At 36.0% G+C, this 14,676-nt stretch overlaps 1 protein-coding gene and 1 long non-coding RNA gene across 6 annotated transcripts in view; one reads left to right on the forward strand and one right to left on the reverse strand.

The window, feature by feature from the left end:
- Positions 1 to 14,676, forward strand: part of LOC106007199 — a 121,860-nt gene that overhangs the window by 72,657 nt on the left and 34,527 nt on the right. The gene's annotated exons all lie outside the window — the stretch shown is intronic.
- GLRA3 (glycine receptor alpha 3) overlaps positions 1 to 14,676 on the reverse strand; it is a 194,628-nt gene that overhangs the window by 30,204 nt on the left and 149,748 nt on the right. Inside the window, exons 6-7 of the mRNA XM_013063301.2 lie at positions 13,447 to 13,584; positions 2,386 to 2,600 (exon numbers count right to left, since the gene is read on the reverse strand). Coding sequence (XP_012918755.1) covers positions 2,386 to 2,600; positions 13,447 to 13,584 — 353 coding nt within the window. The remainder of the gene's footprint in view (positions 1 to 2,385; positions 2,601 to 13,446; positions 13,585 to 14,676) is intronic.

The following is a 14,676-nucleotide window of genomic DNA, read 5'->3' on the forward strand; positions in this document are numbered from 1 at the left end:
GTTCCTAAGGCAAGTGTGGCCCCTCACCTCTTGCCTTTCTAGCCCCGCCAAATCACAGAATCAGAATTGCATTTTTTAGATTTTTCTATCTTTTGGAATTATCCTTTCCAATAGATTAATTCTTCTTGCTTATCCTGGGTCTTCAGTGTCTTCCTGAATATTCCTGAATTCTAATGTACATAGCTGAATATGCTCAATCTCTCATTCCCTAACTATCACAAAACCTAAAATGAGGGCGCTTGGGTGGCTCGGGTGGCTCTGGTGGTTAGACATCTGCCTCTGGCTCAGGTCACGATCTCCAGGTCTTGGGATCAAGCCCCGCATCCGTCTCCCAGCTCAATGCGGAGTCTGCTTCTCCCTCTCCCTCTGCTTATGCTCTCTCTCTCTTTCTCTTAAGCAAATAAATAAAAAATCTTAAAAAAAAAAAAAAAACACAAGAAACCTAAAATGATATGGTCACTGTCTCTTAAGATATCATTTTGTTAATGAATTATTTTTGTGTGTCAGACATAAATCTGTTATCACATTTCCAGTGGTCATTGTCTCTATGATCTGAGAAATATAGAGTCTTTGTGTACATTTAGGTATATAATTGAGCTCATAGTTGAAAATTTATTCCTTCCCTGAAATCAGAGTGAAATTAATGATTTTTAAAAATCTTTTCTATGTCTTAAGAAAATGAAGCCATTCCAAGATTTTCTTTCCTTTAAAAAACAAAAACAAAAAACTTATGTCTTCATCCTGTTTGTTTGTTTGTTTGTTTTTTTAATGTGTTGCTTTCTTTATTTCTGCCTCCTCCACTCTGATCTCCATGCTCTCCTAATTCTGCCTTAATGTTTGTATTCAAATGTCTTTATACTCTGCCTCATAGAAGCTGTAGCTTTCTGAAAGGGAGCATTTTGTTTTCTTCTCTGGTTGACAACTTATTGAATGAATGAGCTTTCATTTCTCTTTAGCATTTGGGGGAAAATCACTGAGTAAACTGGCAATTTCCTTTACAAATTGACTATGGAACTTCAACTATTATTCAGAATCCTTGAGATATTCATATATATATATATATAAGTAAGCATTGGGACTTATTAATCTTATAAATAGATTTGTAATTTTCACCTGAACAATATTTTATAAAGCACTAGTTGAAGTGGAAATTAAGTATTAAGTTGAAAATTCAATTAATTATTAATAAAAGTAGATTTTATTTTGCAAGACAGCCATTAAATTTTATCTAGGCAGTGTGAACATTGTTAAATATCAAGTTCTTCCTATTTGAAGTAACTTTTTAGTGATAAAATGTCCTGCCATCAACTTTTGTTTATTTAGGTACTTTATCCTCATAAATCGAATCATGCAATGCAATTCAATGTGGGAGTTAAGGAAACCATGACAATAGAGTTATAATTCACTTGGCATTACAAGTAGATAGCATCAAATGCAGAAGGAAAGTTAATATAATTTTACTATATCTACATCATTGTAATGAAAATAATAGTGAAGCTTATTGGAAGCTAGACAGGATTACTTAATTTAGATAGCAGAAATTTTTCTTAGAAGTCATCCCGTGAGGAAAATAATTCTATTGCTATTTGCTAAATGGATTAAAAGAGCTTCCTATGTTTTATTTCAGCATACGTTGTAAAACGGAGTACTGGGTTTTTTTACAAACCTCATAGAGAGAACAGTTTTTTTTTAAATTCTGGCAGCTCCACATGGACTAAAATCATGATATTAGATAAGCTTTCCTTTTCGTTGACCTGTGGCAACTTAAAAACCAAAAGGGGGAAAAAACCCCATAAAAATAATAAGTGCTGGGGCACCTGGATGGCTCAGTGGGTTAAAGCCTCTGCCTTTCGCTCCGGTCATGACCCCCAGGGTCCTGGGACTGAGCCCCACATCGGGCTCTCTGCTCAGCGGGAAGCCTGCTTCCTCCTCTCTCTCTGCCTGCCTCTCTGCCTACTTGTGATCTCTTTCTGTCAAACAAACAAAAAAAAACTTTTAAAAAAAGTGCTATACACAGCATTATGGACACCCTTATACAATACATGTGGGAGTGTAACTGCTGTAAATTTTTTGGAGAGATATTTGGCAATACGTATCTATACGTACGGTCATCAGTGTAGTGATTCCAGTTGTAAGAATTTATACTAAGGAAAAAATGCAAAATATATATAAAGCTATACACACACATATATATTCATGAATAGAACATTCATCATGTAAATATTTATTATTGTATCAGTCTTAATAGTAAGCATATTACTATAACACATCCATGCAGTAAGACAAAGGTTGATGATTGCATATATGTGAATTTTCTATGTAAAAATATTAAATATCTATAAATAATTGTGCAAATATGAGTGTGTGTCCATTTAGTACACTTACCTTTGGTAAGGAAGCTCGTGATCCTGAGCTCTGGGTGGTCATGGTCAGCACAGTAGTTATTCCCAAGGCTACCCTGGCTGGCGCAGCATCCATATTGATCCAGAATGAAACCCAGGAGAGGATAACGATCAGGAGACTGGGAATGTACATCTGGATCAGGTAGTATCCCATTTGTCGTTCAAGATGGAATCGCACTTCTATACATGTAAATTTTCCTAATTGGTTGTAAAATAAATGAAGTAGTTGGTAAAAATAGGTCTTCATGATGACATCAAAGGTCACATTTTCCCCCCACATTGTGTCCTATAATTTTCCACTACAATGTAAAGGGGTCTTAAATCACATATGCAAATTGGTTTCTGAAAAAATAGTTTTCTTATTTTCTGCTAGCATATGGAAGCAACATGAGAGTACACTTTCCAGAAAATAGTGTGTCATTTTATGACTTCACATTTGGTTAGCATTTCAAACTTTGAAAATACTTAATGCTATATCATTTTACTTGATTCCAGCAATCATTTCTGAGATAGGAGAAATGCGTATCTAATATCTGAAAACTGTCCTTACTCATTCATTCTGTCTGGTACTTCTTAGTACTTATTGGGAGCCAGGTGCTATTTGTTCCAGAGGCCTTTACATTTACTTTAGAGTATGTGCTAAAGGATAAATTCAATTAAAGATGAATAATTCCTTAAATGCTATTCATGTAAGTTAATTTATGCATTAATAATTTGGAAACTATTAATGCAAAAAAGGGCAAAACATGTTGTTCTCCATCAATAAATCTGAATATAATTTAAAAACACACCTACTAAAAAACCCTGAGATATACATGTTCTATATATTCATGCCCTATGACTCTATTATGGTAAGTATTTAATAGAGGAATAAATCATGTCTTAATTAATCATTTTGTTGATATCCCTGTTTATTCTCTGGTTATACTCCCTACTACCATGACAATGTTATCTCTCCTTAAAATAATTGTTTATCTGAATAACCCAAATCTTGGTTTTTATTCTCTCCTTATTCTAACTATGTTAAGAGGGATAAGGTCAGTGAATTAACATGCTGATCATTTTAGGTGACATCCTCTGATCCAGTTGTGAAAGAGAATCAAAGAGCACATCCAAGAAGCTTGCTGGGTATTTTTAGATCGGTTTCAGTGCACAACTTCCAGGAGTATGGCTTGAGCCACGTGCTGCTGTGATTCAGAGGCACAAACAATGGATCAAGGGATGGATGAGAGTCCAGGGCTTAAAATTCCTAATAAAGTTTCAGAAACTGGGAAAGTTGGATTCCACTCTTAGGTGTTTAGGGATCAGAAGGATACAAGTAAGCTATCTATGATCCTTTTATCAATTTATCAACTACATACAGAATGCCTAAAAATTCTTGAAATATATGAATTACTTTAGGTTTTTAAGATTCTATTGAAATACAAAAATTTTTAAATAATGAAATAGGGCAAGAATAACTGAACTATTTTCATGATACCATCATTAGATTATCCAAGTAACCTCAGGGTGCCTGTGTTGGGGTTAATGTAGAGCATGAAAGCATGAAATAATAGCTGGCTTGCTAAAAGGTAACATGAAGGTGAATATAAAAAGGCCACCGAGGGTTAGGGAAGGTTTGGGAGAAGGGCGTGGGCCTTTGGAATGTGGACACCTGCGTGACCACTCTGCCCTGAGAATGCTGTGAGAGTTGCCTTCCCAAAGCTTCCTTAGCCCAAACAGACACCCTGTGATCTATGATGCATGCATTGCTCCTTAGTCTATGTTTAGCAGAACTCCTTGAACATGCAGATTAGCATATCGTATCTTTCCAGCAAACAGATCCTCCTTGTTACAGTAAGACTGCTTGTCACACATTACTTGCTTGAGAAACAGTGATATTTACGATTACCCCAAAGGACCAATAAAGGTGGGAACAAAGAAGAGCAAAGGGTCTTTGTCTCTGAGCATTGACCCCCTCTGCAACGCCCTCCCCCCCACCCGTCATCTCTCTTTTTTCACAACAAAGTGTAGAGTAATGTTTCATCTTCTGGTACAGGGATTGCTGGCCATTCCCGGCATGCCTGGGTGGCACAGTCGTTTTAGTGTCCAAGTCCTGGTTTCGGCTTAGGTCATGCTCTCAGGGTCATGGGATCAAGCCCCCTATCAGGCTCTGCACTCAGATTCTCACTGCCTCTCCTTCTGCTCCTTAACCCGTTCCAACCTTCCACTCTAGCCAGCTCATGGGCATGTGTGTTTGCTCTCTCTCTCTCAAATAAATAAATACGTAAATCTTTAAAAAAAAAAAAAAGAGAGAGAGAAAAATAAATTAACCAAGTAATACCATGATGAGGTTTGGGTACTTTGAATACATTCTGTAAGGTTCATGTAATCCTCAAAAAAAAATATAGATATATATAAATATATATTTATATATATATTCTCATCGTACCTTATAAAGAGTGTTTTCATCGCTATCACTGAGAGGAAAAATAATCGTATAGTGTATATATACAAATAAATATATACCATGTGTGTATTTGTGGCTCTAGAGAGAAAAATGAATAAGTGACAAAAGTTCTGATATACTAACACTGGCACAACAGGACTGGAGCTTCTTCAAGCACATTTATATTTTTACTGTGATTTTACTATATTTTAATTTATTTAATTATTTATTATACTTTTCAGACTTAAAGTTTATTTTCTTCAGGTGATTCAAAATTTATTTTGATTAATTGATTCATTTTCTTGTCAAAAACAAAAAAAGTACAAAAAACCCCCCTGCATTCTAGTCTCAATGCTCCTTCCAAAAAAAAAAAAAAAAAACAACAAAAAAAACCTAGAGACAATAAAAAGAATATTACAGTTCATCGATAAAAGGACACATAATCCAATATAAAAGTGGGCACAAAATTAACAATTTTAAATCATTTGAGATATTTATATTTGGTTGTCTGTGATTTATAATGAAAAGTATACTGGCTGCGGGACACCTGGGTGGCTCAGTTGGTCAAGCTTTGGACTCTAGATTTTGGCTCACGTCATGATCTCATCATCATGAGATCCAGCCCCAAGTCCAGTCCTGGCTTAGCACCGAGTCTGCTTGAGATTCTCTCCTTCTCTTTCTCTCTGCCACGTCCCCCACCCCCACAGCAATACTGCCTGGCTTGTGTGCTCTCTTTTTCTGTCTTTCTCTCTCTCTCTTTGTCTCTTTCTAAGATAAATAAATAAAGAAAGAAAGAAAGAAAGAAAGAAGTATCTTGGCTCCGAAGGATGAAACAAAAAAGGAGAATCAAATTATTAAAATAAGGTATGAAAGAGGGGACATTACTACTGAGAGAAATTAAAGGATAATAAGAAAGTATTATGAATACATTCCAAAAAGTGGAATGTCTTAGATGAAATGGACAAATATATAGAATGACATATATTACTTAATCTTATTCAAGAAGAAATAGAAAATCTGAACAGACCTACAAAAAGTAGAGGTTAACTTAGTAGTTTTAAAACTTTACAAGGGAAAACTCAAGACCACAAAACTTCTGTTAAATATCTAAAGAAGATGGATACCTGGGTGGCTCAGTTGGTTAGGCATCTGCCTTTGGCTTAGGCCATGATCCCAGGGTTCTGGAATCGAGTCCTGCATTGGGCTCCTTGCTCAGTAGGAAACCTGCTTCTCCCTCTCCCCCTGCCTGCCACTCCCTGCTTGTGCTCTCTCAATCTCTGACAGATAAATAAAATCTTTAAGACATAAAAATCTAAAGAAGAATTAATAATAATCATTTATAAAATCATCCAGGAACTAGACAGCATGGAATAATTCCTAACTCATTCAGTGAGCTCAGTATTACCCTGATAGTAAAACCAGACAAAGATATCACAGGAAAAAAAGGTATATAGACAATCTCTTGTGAATATAAATATACAAACCCCAGAGAAATATTAACAAACTAAATCCAGCAACATATGGGAAGAGTTATACATCATAACCAGTCAGAACTTACGGAATGTAAGCAAGTTTGGCTTAATGTAATACAAGTCAGTGTAATATACTATATAAAAAGAACAAAAACAAAAACATATGATCATCTCAATAGAATTAAAATTGTCAAAAATCCAATAGTCTTCCATAACAAACACACTCAACAAACTAGAAACAGAGGATAATTTCCTCAGTCTGAGGAAATTAAGTATGGTGAAATAGTTAATGGTGAAAAGCTTGCTTAACACTTAATGGTGAAAAGCTGAATGCTTTTCTACTAAATTCTGGAACAAGGCAAGAATGTCTTCTCTTCCCACATCTATTAAACATTGTATTGAGAGGTTCCAGCCAGGATAATTGGGCAACAATTAAGGAAAAGTTATTTAAATTGAGAAGGAAGTAGTAAAACTATCTCTATAAGCAGAAGATATTACCTTGTACAAAGGAAATCCTGGAGAATTCACTAAAAATCTAGTTGAACTGCTGGGTTCAGCAAGGCTATAGGATACACTATCAGTATACAAAAAATAATCATGTTTCTATACACTAGCAATAAACAATCAAAAAATTAAATTGAGCAAACAATACCATTTACAATAAAACCAATAAAATAAAAGACTTATAAAAAATTTAACAAAAGAAGTTCAGGGCTTCTATACTAAGAAACACAAAACATAGTTGAACAAAATTAAAAAATTGGAACAAATAGAAAATCATTCTGTAGTCATTAATTAGAAGACGAAATATGGCTAGATCAGAATACTTCCAATATTGCTCTATAAATTCATTGCAATCTCTACCAAAATTTCAACTGGCTTTTATGCAGAAATGTATGAGCTGATCCTAAAATTATTATGGCAATGCAAGAGACCTAGAATAAAAAATATAGCCCTTAGGGTAAAAAGAACAAATTTGTTGGACTCAGATTTCCCCATTTCAAGACCTGCTACAAAGCTATAACAACCAAATAGGATAATGTCATAAGCATAAATATGCAGATCAATGGAATAGAATCGGAAGTCCGGAAATAGTCATTCATGGTCAACTGATTTTTAACAAAGAACTAAAGCTATTCTATAGGGAAATTATGGTCTCCTCAGCAGATGGTACAGGGAGAACTTTGTATGCACATGCAAAAGAATGAACTTCCACTCTATCCCATACTATTCAAAATGGATCATAGACCTATACATAAATTCTAAGCTACAAAATTCTTAGAAGGCATAGGAGTTAATCTTTATGATCTTAGGTTAGGCAACAATTTTTTTTTTTAATATGATACCAAAATCACAAGTAACAAAAGAAAAAAAAGGTGATAAATTTGGCTACCTCAAAATTAAAAGTTTTTGGCCTCAAATGACATCATTAAGAAAGAGAAAAGACAGGGTGCCTGGGTGGCTCAGTGGGTTAAAGCCTCTGCCTTCGGCTTAGGTCATGATCCCAGGGTCTTGGGATCAAGGCCTGCATCAGGCTCTAGCTCAGTGGGGAGACTGCTTCCTCCTCTCCCTGCCCGCCTCTTTGCCTCTTTGCCTACTTGTGATCTCTGTCTGTTGAATAAATAAAATCTTAAAAAAAAAAAAAAAAAAAAAAAAAAAAAAAAAAAAAAAAAAGAAGGAAAGAGAAAAGACAACATACCAGCTGGGGAAAAGTATCTGTAAATCAATAATAAAAAGAGAAATAACTGACTTAGAAAATGGGCAAGGGAATCTAGTAAACAACTTTTTCCAAAGAAGATATGCAAATACCAATAAGCAAACGAAAAGATGCTCATCCTTACTCATTAGGGAAAATGCAAATCAAAACCACAATGAGATGGTACTTCACTCACTAAAATGGCTGTAATAAAGAAGATAGACAATGACAAGAGTTGGTTAAGATGTGGAGAACAGGAATACTGATTCATTGGTGAAAGGATTGCAAAAGGATGTGAATACTTTGAAAAAGTTTGGTAGCATATATTTACCATATGATCCAGCTTTCCACTCCTAATTCCAAATGCAAGAAATATGACATACATCCACCCCAAAACTTGTATGTGAGTGTTCGTAAATAGTCCAAAGTTGGAAATACCCCAAATGTCTAGCAACTGGTGAATGAATAAACAAAATGAGGTATATCTATACAATAGAGTACTATTTGGCAATAAAAGGAATGAAGTATTAAAATATGCCACCAGGGGGATGAATCTCAAAACATTCTTCTAATTTAAAGAAGACTATCACAAAGACCACATATGATGCCATTTATATAAAACATCCCCAAATTATAAAGCTATAGAGACAGAAAGTTAATTAGTGATTGCCTGGAGCTGCTGGATGGGGAAGACTGCTAATTGATATAAAGTTTTTTTTTCCAGGTGATAAAATATTCTAAGATTAGGTTGGTGATTGCACACTTCTGTAAATATACTAGAAATCATTGAGCTGTATTCCTTACACAGTGAATTTAAAGGACCTAAATTAAATCTCAATAGAGTTGTTTTAAAAAATTCTTTAGTTACAAGATGAACAAAGTCTGAGGATCTATTATAACATGGTCGCTATAGCTGATAACACTGTCCTGTATAACTGAGATTTGCTAAGAGAGTAGAACATAATTATTTTCTCACACACAGAAGGGTAAATGGGCGAGGTGATGGATGTGTTAACTAACCTGAAGGGGGAATCATTTCACAGGGTATACATGTGCTAAACCATCCCATTGTACACTCATTATCCTATTATGTCAATTATATACCTCAGTAAAACTGGTGGACAAAAAGCCTTCTTGCCCATACAGATCAAAAAGATCCTGTTTCCTGTTTAGGGTAAATCTGCTCCCAGGGGCAGGTTGTAAGTACAGACACATTTTCCAGGTTCAAATCTACTTTTTCTTTATTTTTTTACTCAACAAATAGGTATTGGGTGTCTCTGTACTTAAGCAGAGCCCAGAAAACTTGGGGTTAGAAAGAATAGCAGTAATTATTGGCTTTTTTTTTTTTTTTAGATTTTTTTATTTATTTGACAGAGAGAGAGAAATCACAAGTAGGCAGAGAGGCAGGCAGAGAAAGGAGGAAGAAGGCTCCCCACGGAGCAGAGAGCCCAACATTGGGCTCGATCCCAGGACCCTGGGATCATGCCCTGAGCTGAAGGCAGAGGCTTTAACCCACTGAGCCACCCAGGTGCCCCAATAATCATTGGCTTTAAAAAACATTTGGTCATAAGGGAAACCACCATAGATAAGTAAACATATAAATTAAAGATAAAATTTTAGACAGTGAAAGCAGTAAGTTGAAGGTGGGATGTGGGTGTTTAACATATACTTGTCAGGGAGATGTATATTTGAGCAGTCCTGAAGAATGTGAGAATATTTGGTTTGGGATAATTTTGGAAAATTGTATGTATGTATAGAAATATGTATGTGGGGTGGGGTGTGGGGTAGCCAGTTGATGGGTATCAAGGAGGGCACATATTGAGATGAGTACTGGGTGTTAGATGTAACTAATGAATCACTGAATACTACATCAAAAATCAATGATTTACTGTATGGTGGCTAACTGAACATAATAAAAAATAATAAAATAAAATTTAAATAGCAAAAGAAGAAACCTTTGATCTTGATGGAAGTCCCAAAAGTTCATTTTTGCTTTTGTTTTCTTTGCCTTTGGGGACATGTCTTGAAAGAAGTTGCTGTGACCAATGTCAAAGAGATTTTGCCTATGTTCTCCTGTAGTATTTTGGTAGATTCTTGCCTCATACTGAGGTCTTTTATCCATTTTGAGTTTATTTTTGTGTATGGTATAAGAGAATGGTCAAGTTTCATTCTTCTATAATAGCTGCCCAATTTTCCCAGCATCATTTATTGAAGAGACTGTCTTTTTCCCACTGTATATTTTTTCCTGCTTTGTCAAAGATTATTTGACCATAGAGTTGAGGGTCCATATCTGGACTCTCTACTCTGTTCTGCTGGTCTGTGTGTCTGTTTTGTGCCAGTACCATGCTGTCTTGGTGATCACAGCTTTGTAGTAAAGTTGAAATCAGGCAACGTGATGCCTCCAGTTTTGTTTTACTTTTTCAACATTTTCTTAGCAATTCCATGTCTCTTCTGGTCCCATACAAATATTAGGATTGTTTGTTCTACCTCTTTAAAAAATGTCAGTGGAATTTTTATCAGGATGGCATTGAAAGTATAGATTGCTCTGGGCAGTATAGACATTTTAACAGTGTTTATTCTTCTGATCCATGAGTATGGAATGCTCTTCCATCTTTATGTGTCTTCTTCAATTTCCCTTTTTAAATTTTTTTTAATTTTTATTAACATATAATGTATTATTAGCTCCAGGGGTACAGGTCTGTGAATCACCAGGTTTACACACTTCACAGAACTCACCATAGCACACACCTTCCCTAATGTCCATAATCCAACCACACTCTCCCAACCCTCCTTCCCCAGGCAATCCTCAGTTTGTTTGTCTTCTTCAATTTCTTTCATGAGTGTTCTGTAGTTCCTCGAGTACAGATCCATTAGCCCTTTGGTTAGGTTTATTCCCAGGTCTCTTTTGGGTCTTGGTGTTATAATAAATGGAATCAATACTCTAGTTTCCTTTCTATATTTTCATTGTTAGTGAAGAAGAAAACAACTGATTTCTGTACAATGATTTTGTAATCTATCACGGTACTGAATTGCTGTATGAGTTCTAGTAGTTTGGGGGTGGAGTCTTTTGGGTTTTCTGTATAAAGTATTATGTCTGTGAAGGGAGAGAGTTTGACTTCTTCTTTGCCAATTTGAATACATTTTATTTATTTTTGTAGTCTGATTGCTGTTGCTAGGACTTCCAGTAATATGTTGGACAACAGTGGTGAGAGCGGACGTCCTTGTCATGTCCCTGATCTCAAAGGAAAAGGGAGAAGACATTTGCAAATGACACTACAGATGAAGGGCTGATATCCAAGATCTATAAAGAACTCTTCAAACTCAACAAACACAAAACAGAACCACATCAAAAAAATGGGCAGAAGACATGAACAGACACTTCTCCAAAGAAGACATACAAATGGTTAACAGACATGAAAAAATGTTCATCATCATTAGCTGTTAGGAAGATTCAAATCAAAACCACACTGAAATGCCACCTTACACCAGTCAGAATGGCCAAAATTAACAAGAAAATAAACAACATGTGTTGGAGAGGATGTGGAGAGAGGGGAACCCTCTTACACTGTTGGTAGGAATGCAAGTTGGTGCAGCCACTTCTTTGGAAAACAGCGTGGAGATTCCTTACGAAATTAAAAATAGAGCTACTGTATGACCCTGCAATTGCACTACTGGGTATTTACCTCAAAGATACAGATGTAGTGAATAAAAGGGCCATATGTACCCCAATGTTCATAGCAGCAGTGGCCACGGTCGCCAAACTGTGGAAAAAGCCAAGATGTCCTTCAACAGACGAATGGAAAAAGAAGATATGGTCCATATATACAATGGAATATTATGCCTCCATCGGAAAGGATGAATACCCAACTTTTGTATCAACATGGATGGGACTGGAGGAGTGAAATAAGTCAAGCAGAGAGAGTCAATTATCATATGGTTTCACTTGTGGAGAATAAGGAATAACAAGGAGAACATCAGGAGAAAGAAAGGAAAAGTGAAGTGGGGGAAATTGCAGGGGGAAACAAAGCAAGAGAGACTGTGGACTAAGAAACAAACTGAGGGGTTTTGGGAGGTGTTGGGAGGGGTGAGCCTGGTGGTAGGTATTAAGGAGGGCACGTATTGCTTGAAGCACTGGGTGTGGTGCGTAATCAATGAATTTTGGAATACTGAAAAAATTTTAAATTAAATTAAAAAATAAATAAGTAGCAAAAGAAGAAGACAAAGAGCAATTACTAAGCCCTGGAGCAGGAATCAGTGTGGCATATGTAAGAAAACAAGCCCCTGTGGCCAAATTACAGAGTAAGGGGAAAACAGAGAAGAGGTTTTCGGGGAGATAGGTAAGGGATACCACCACGTTTGTCATTCTGTGTTACAGCAGCCCTAGGAAACCAATCCACCAACTTAAACTAACTCTAGAGGCCTCTTAGCATCTCTCTAAAATTTGCTTGTCATTGTAATTGCCCCTATAGAGTTGAACAAGGACACTGGTATGGACCCACTTGCCTTTGTCTTTGTGTTGAGATGAACTTTGAACTCTCCACTAAATTAAATATCACTCTCACTGCTGGGTTAAGAAAATGGCAGTGACTTTTTCACCAGATAATGTGACTTGATTGAAGAGATTAAAGAGATTAAAGGCCTTGTAAAGTGAAAGGTCAAGTCATAGTCCTGGAAAAGGATGAGCTAAAGAGGAATCATATTTGCCGTAAGGAAATAATAAGAGCAGCAGCTGACGCTAATGAGATGTTCTGGACTAACCGCACTGAAGTGATTACTGATTTGTGGGTGGTTTAACAGGTTTTGTAGGAATAGGTTAGGCAGTGAGAATAGATATTGTGAGAATAGCCAGCGCTGGTTAAGAGAAGTAAACAGACCTCATGAATGTGCAAATATCCCATTAAGTCTATAAGTCCTTGACAGCAATATCTTTTCTCTGTCCTCAAAGGTAAAATGCTACTGTGTCAGTGTGAGTAGTAGGAACTTAAGGAAAATAACTTGAAATGCATGAAACTGTAGCCAAGAAGGTTTAAGCAAATGCAGCCTTGAAAGAAAACAAAAACAAAAACAAAACAATTTCTTTTATTTTGTTATCAAACACAGTGTATAATGCCCAAGAAGAGCTAAAAAGTACATTTTATTGTTTACAGAGAAATTAAAGGAACTTTTTGGGAAACATCATTAGTATGTAAGTATGAGCTTTTGGCAAAAAGAAAAATAAATATAATTGAATACCAAGTACTTCTTTGGTAATATACAAATCAACTATATAACAATATGCACTGAGTCCAAACATCTGTAAATTCCATATGCATTCATTTTCTGCTCTATGACTATGAAATACACTGAGCTATAAATACTTAAAATAATTAACCAACCGTTATAATTAAGAAACACTGAATATCATAAAACCAGAAGTCATAAGTGTAATAAAGAAAGCTTGACACCTACCTGTGTTGTAATGTTTAGTGCAGTATCGTAAATCTTTCTCTTCTTTCAGCAGAAACTGGGGCAAAGTGAGTCCTTCAGCCACTTGCACAGGTGCCTCATCTTGCCATTCAAAAATGAGATCATTCATTGTGTACCCAACTAGGCAAAACATAATAAAAATATTTATAACGTAAAAAGGCATTCAAAGAAATCCTTTTTTTTTTTTTAAATCTGGTACATTTCACATAGGGCAGGGTGACCAGCATCATCTTAACTCAAAAGATTGAGTTATGCATTGCACAATTCCATCTCACCAAAGTCTACTGAAGTCTAGTCACATGGAATACTCATCAAATAATGTAAGAAAATGTAGTAGGTTAATAAAAAGCATAACACGGCATACAGAAACTTCAAAGGACAGGCATATAAATTCTTTCCTCGGAATAGGCAGCTCCTGAATTAGTTCAACAATTCATTTTGGTTCCACTCCATCAGATATCCCCTTACCTCCTCTCAAATCGTTCAGGGCTCTTTCAACAAAAAATGAAATTGTCACTGGTCAGGAAAAGACCTAAACTACAATATCTGTGGGGGAAAGTACCAAGGCTTTTATCTTTCTTTCATCATTAACTATTTTAGTTTATGGCATCTGCTTCAATGTCCCAAGTCCTAAAATTAACAATGATATTTTAAATAGAAATGTCAGCTATTCAGAGGAAATCAGAGTACAAAGAAAAATCCATGTGGAGCCATTTGTGGAGGAGGAAACTCTTGCACATACTATTAGTGAATTCAGGATAGAACTAGCTAACACATTTTGTAATAAGGAATCAGTATCTTTTGGTAAATGGAAAATTTATATTTATACAGGAGAGGTACCTAAGAAAAGCAGGATTTCGTCTTTTTTTTTTTTCCTCTGAATGAGAAGCTATTGAAATGTACACCCAAAGGCTGCCAGAGGGGGAGACAAAAGCGAATGGTACTTGAGGGGGAGATCATTGTTACAATGTACAACTACCCTGGAGGTAGAGAGAGAGGACACAGGACTGGCTTTTGATTTAAGTCAAATGGACCGATTAAGGAAGCAGAAGCTCTAGACTCATGAAGAAACAAACGAGGGAAATTGTCCCAAACATGTTATCCTGGAGGCAATTTGGTATAGTAGGAAAGCGGCTGTTTAGTGTCTAAAACAGCTGGCATAGAGCAGATTGGGCTGGACAGAGCTATGTGTAGGGAAGGCATGATATGTGA

The sequence above is a fragment of the Mustela putorius genome, unplaced genomic scaffold (assembly GCF_011764305.1).
Source record: "Mustela putorius furo isolate JIRA1106 unplaced genomic scaffold, ASM1176430v1.1 tig00000682_pilon_pilon_pilon, whole genome shotgun sequence".
Lineage (NCBI taxonomy): Eukaryota > Metazoa > Chordata > Mammalia > Carnivora > Mustelidae > Mustela > Mustela putorius.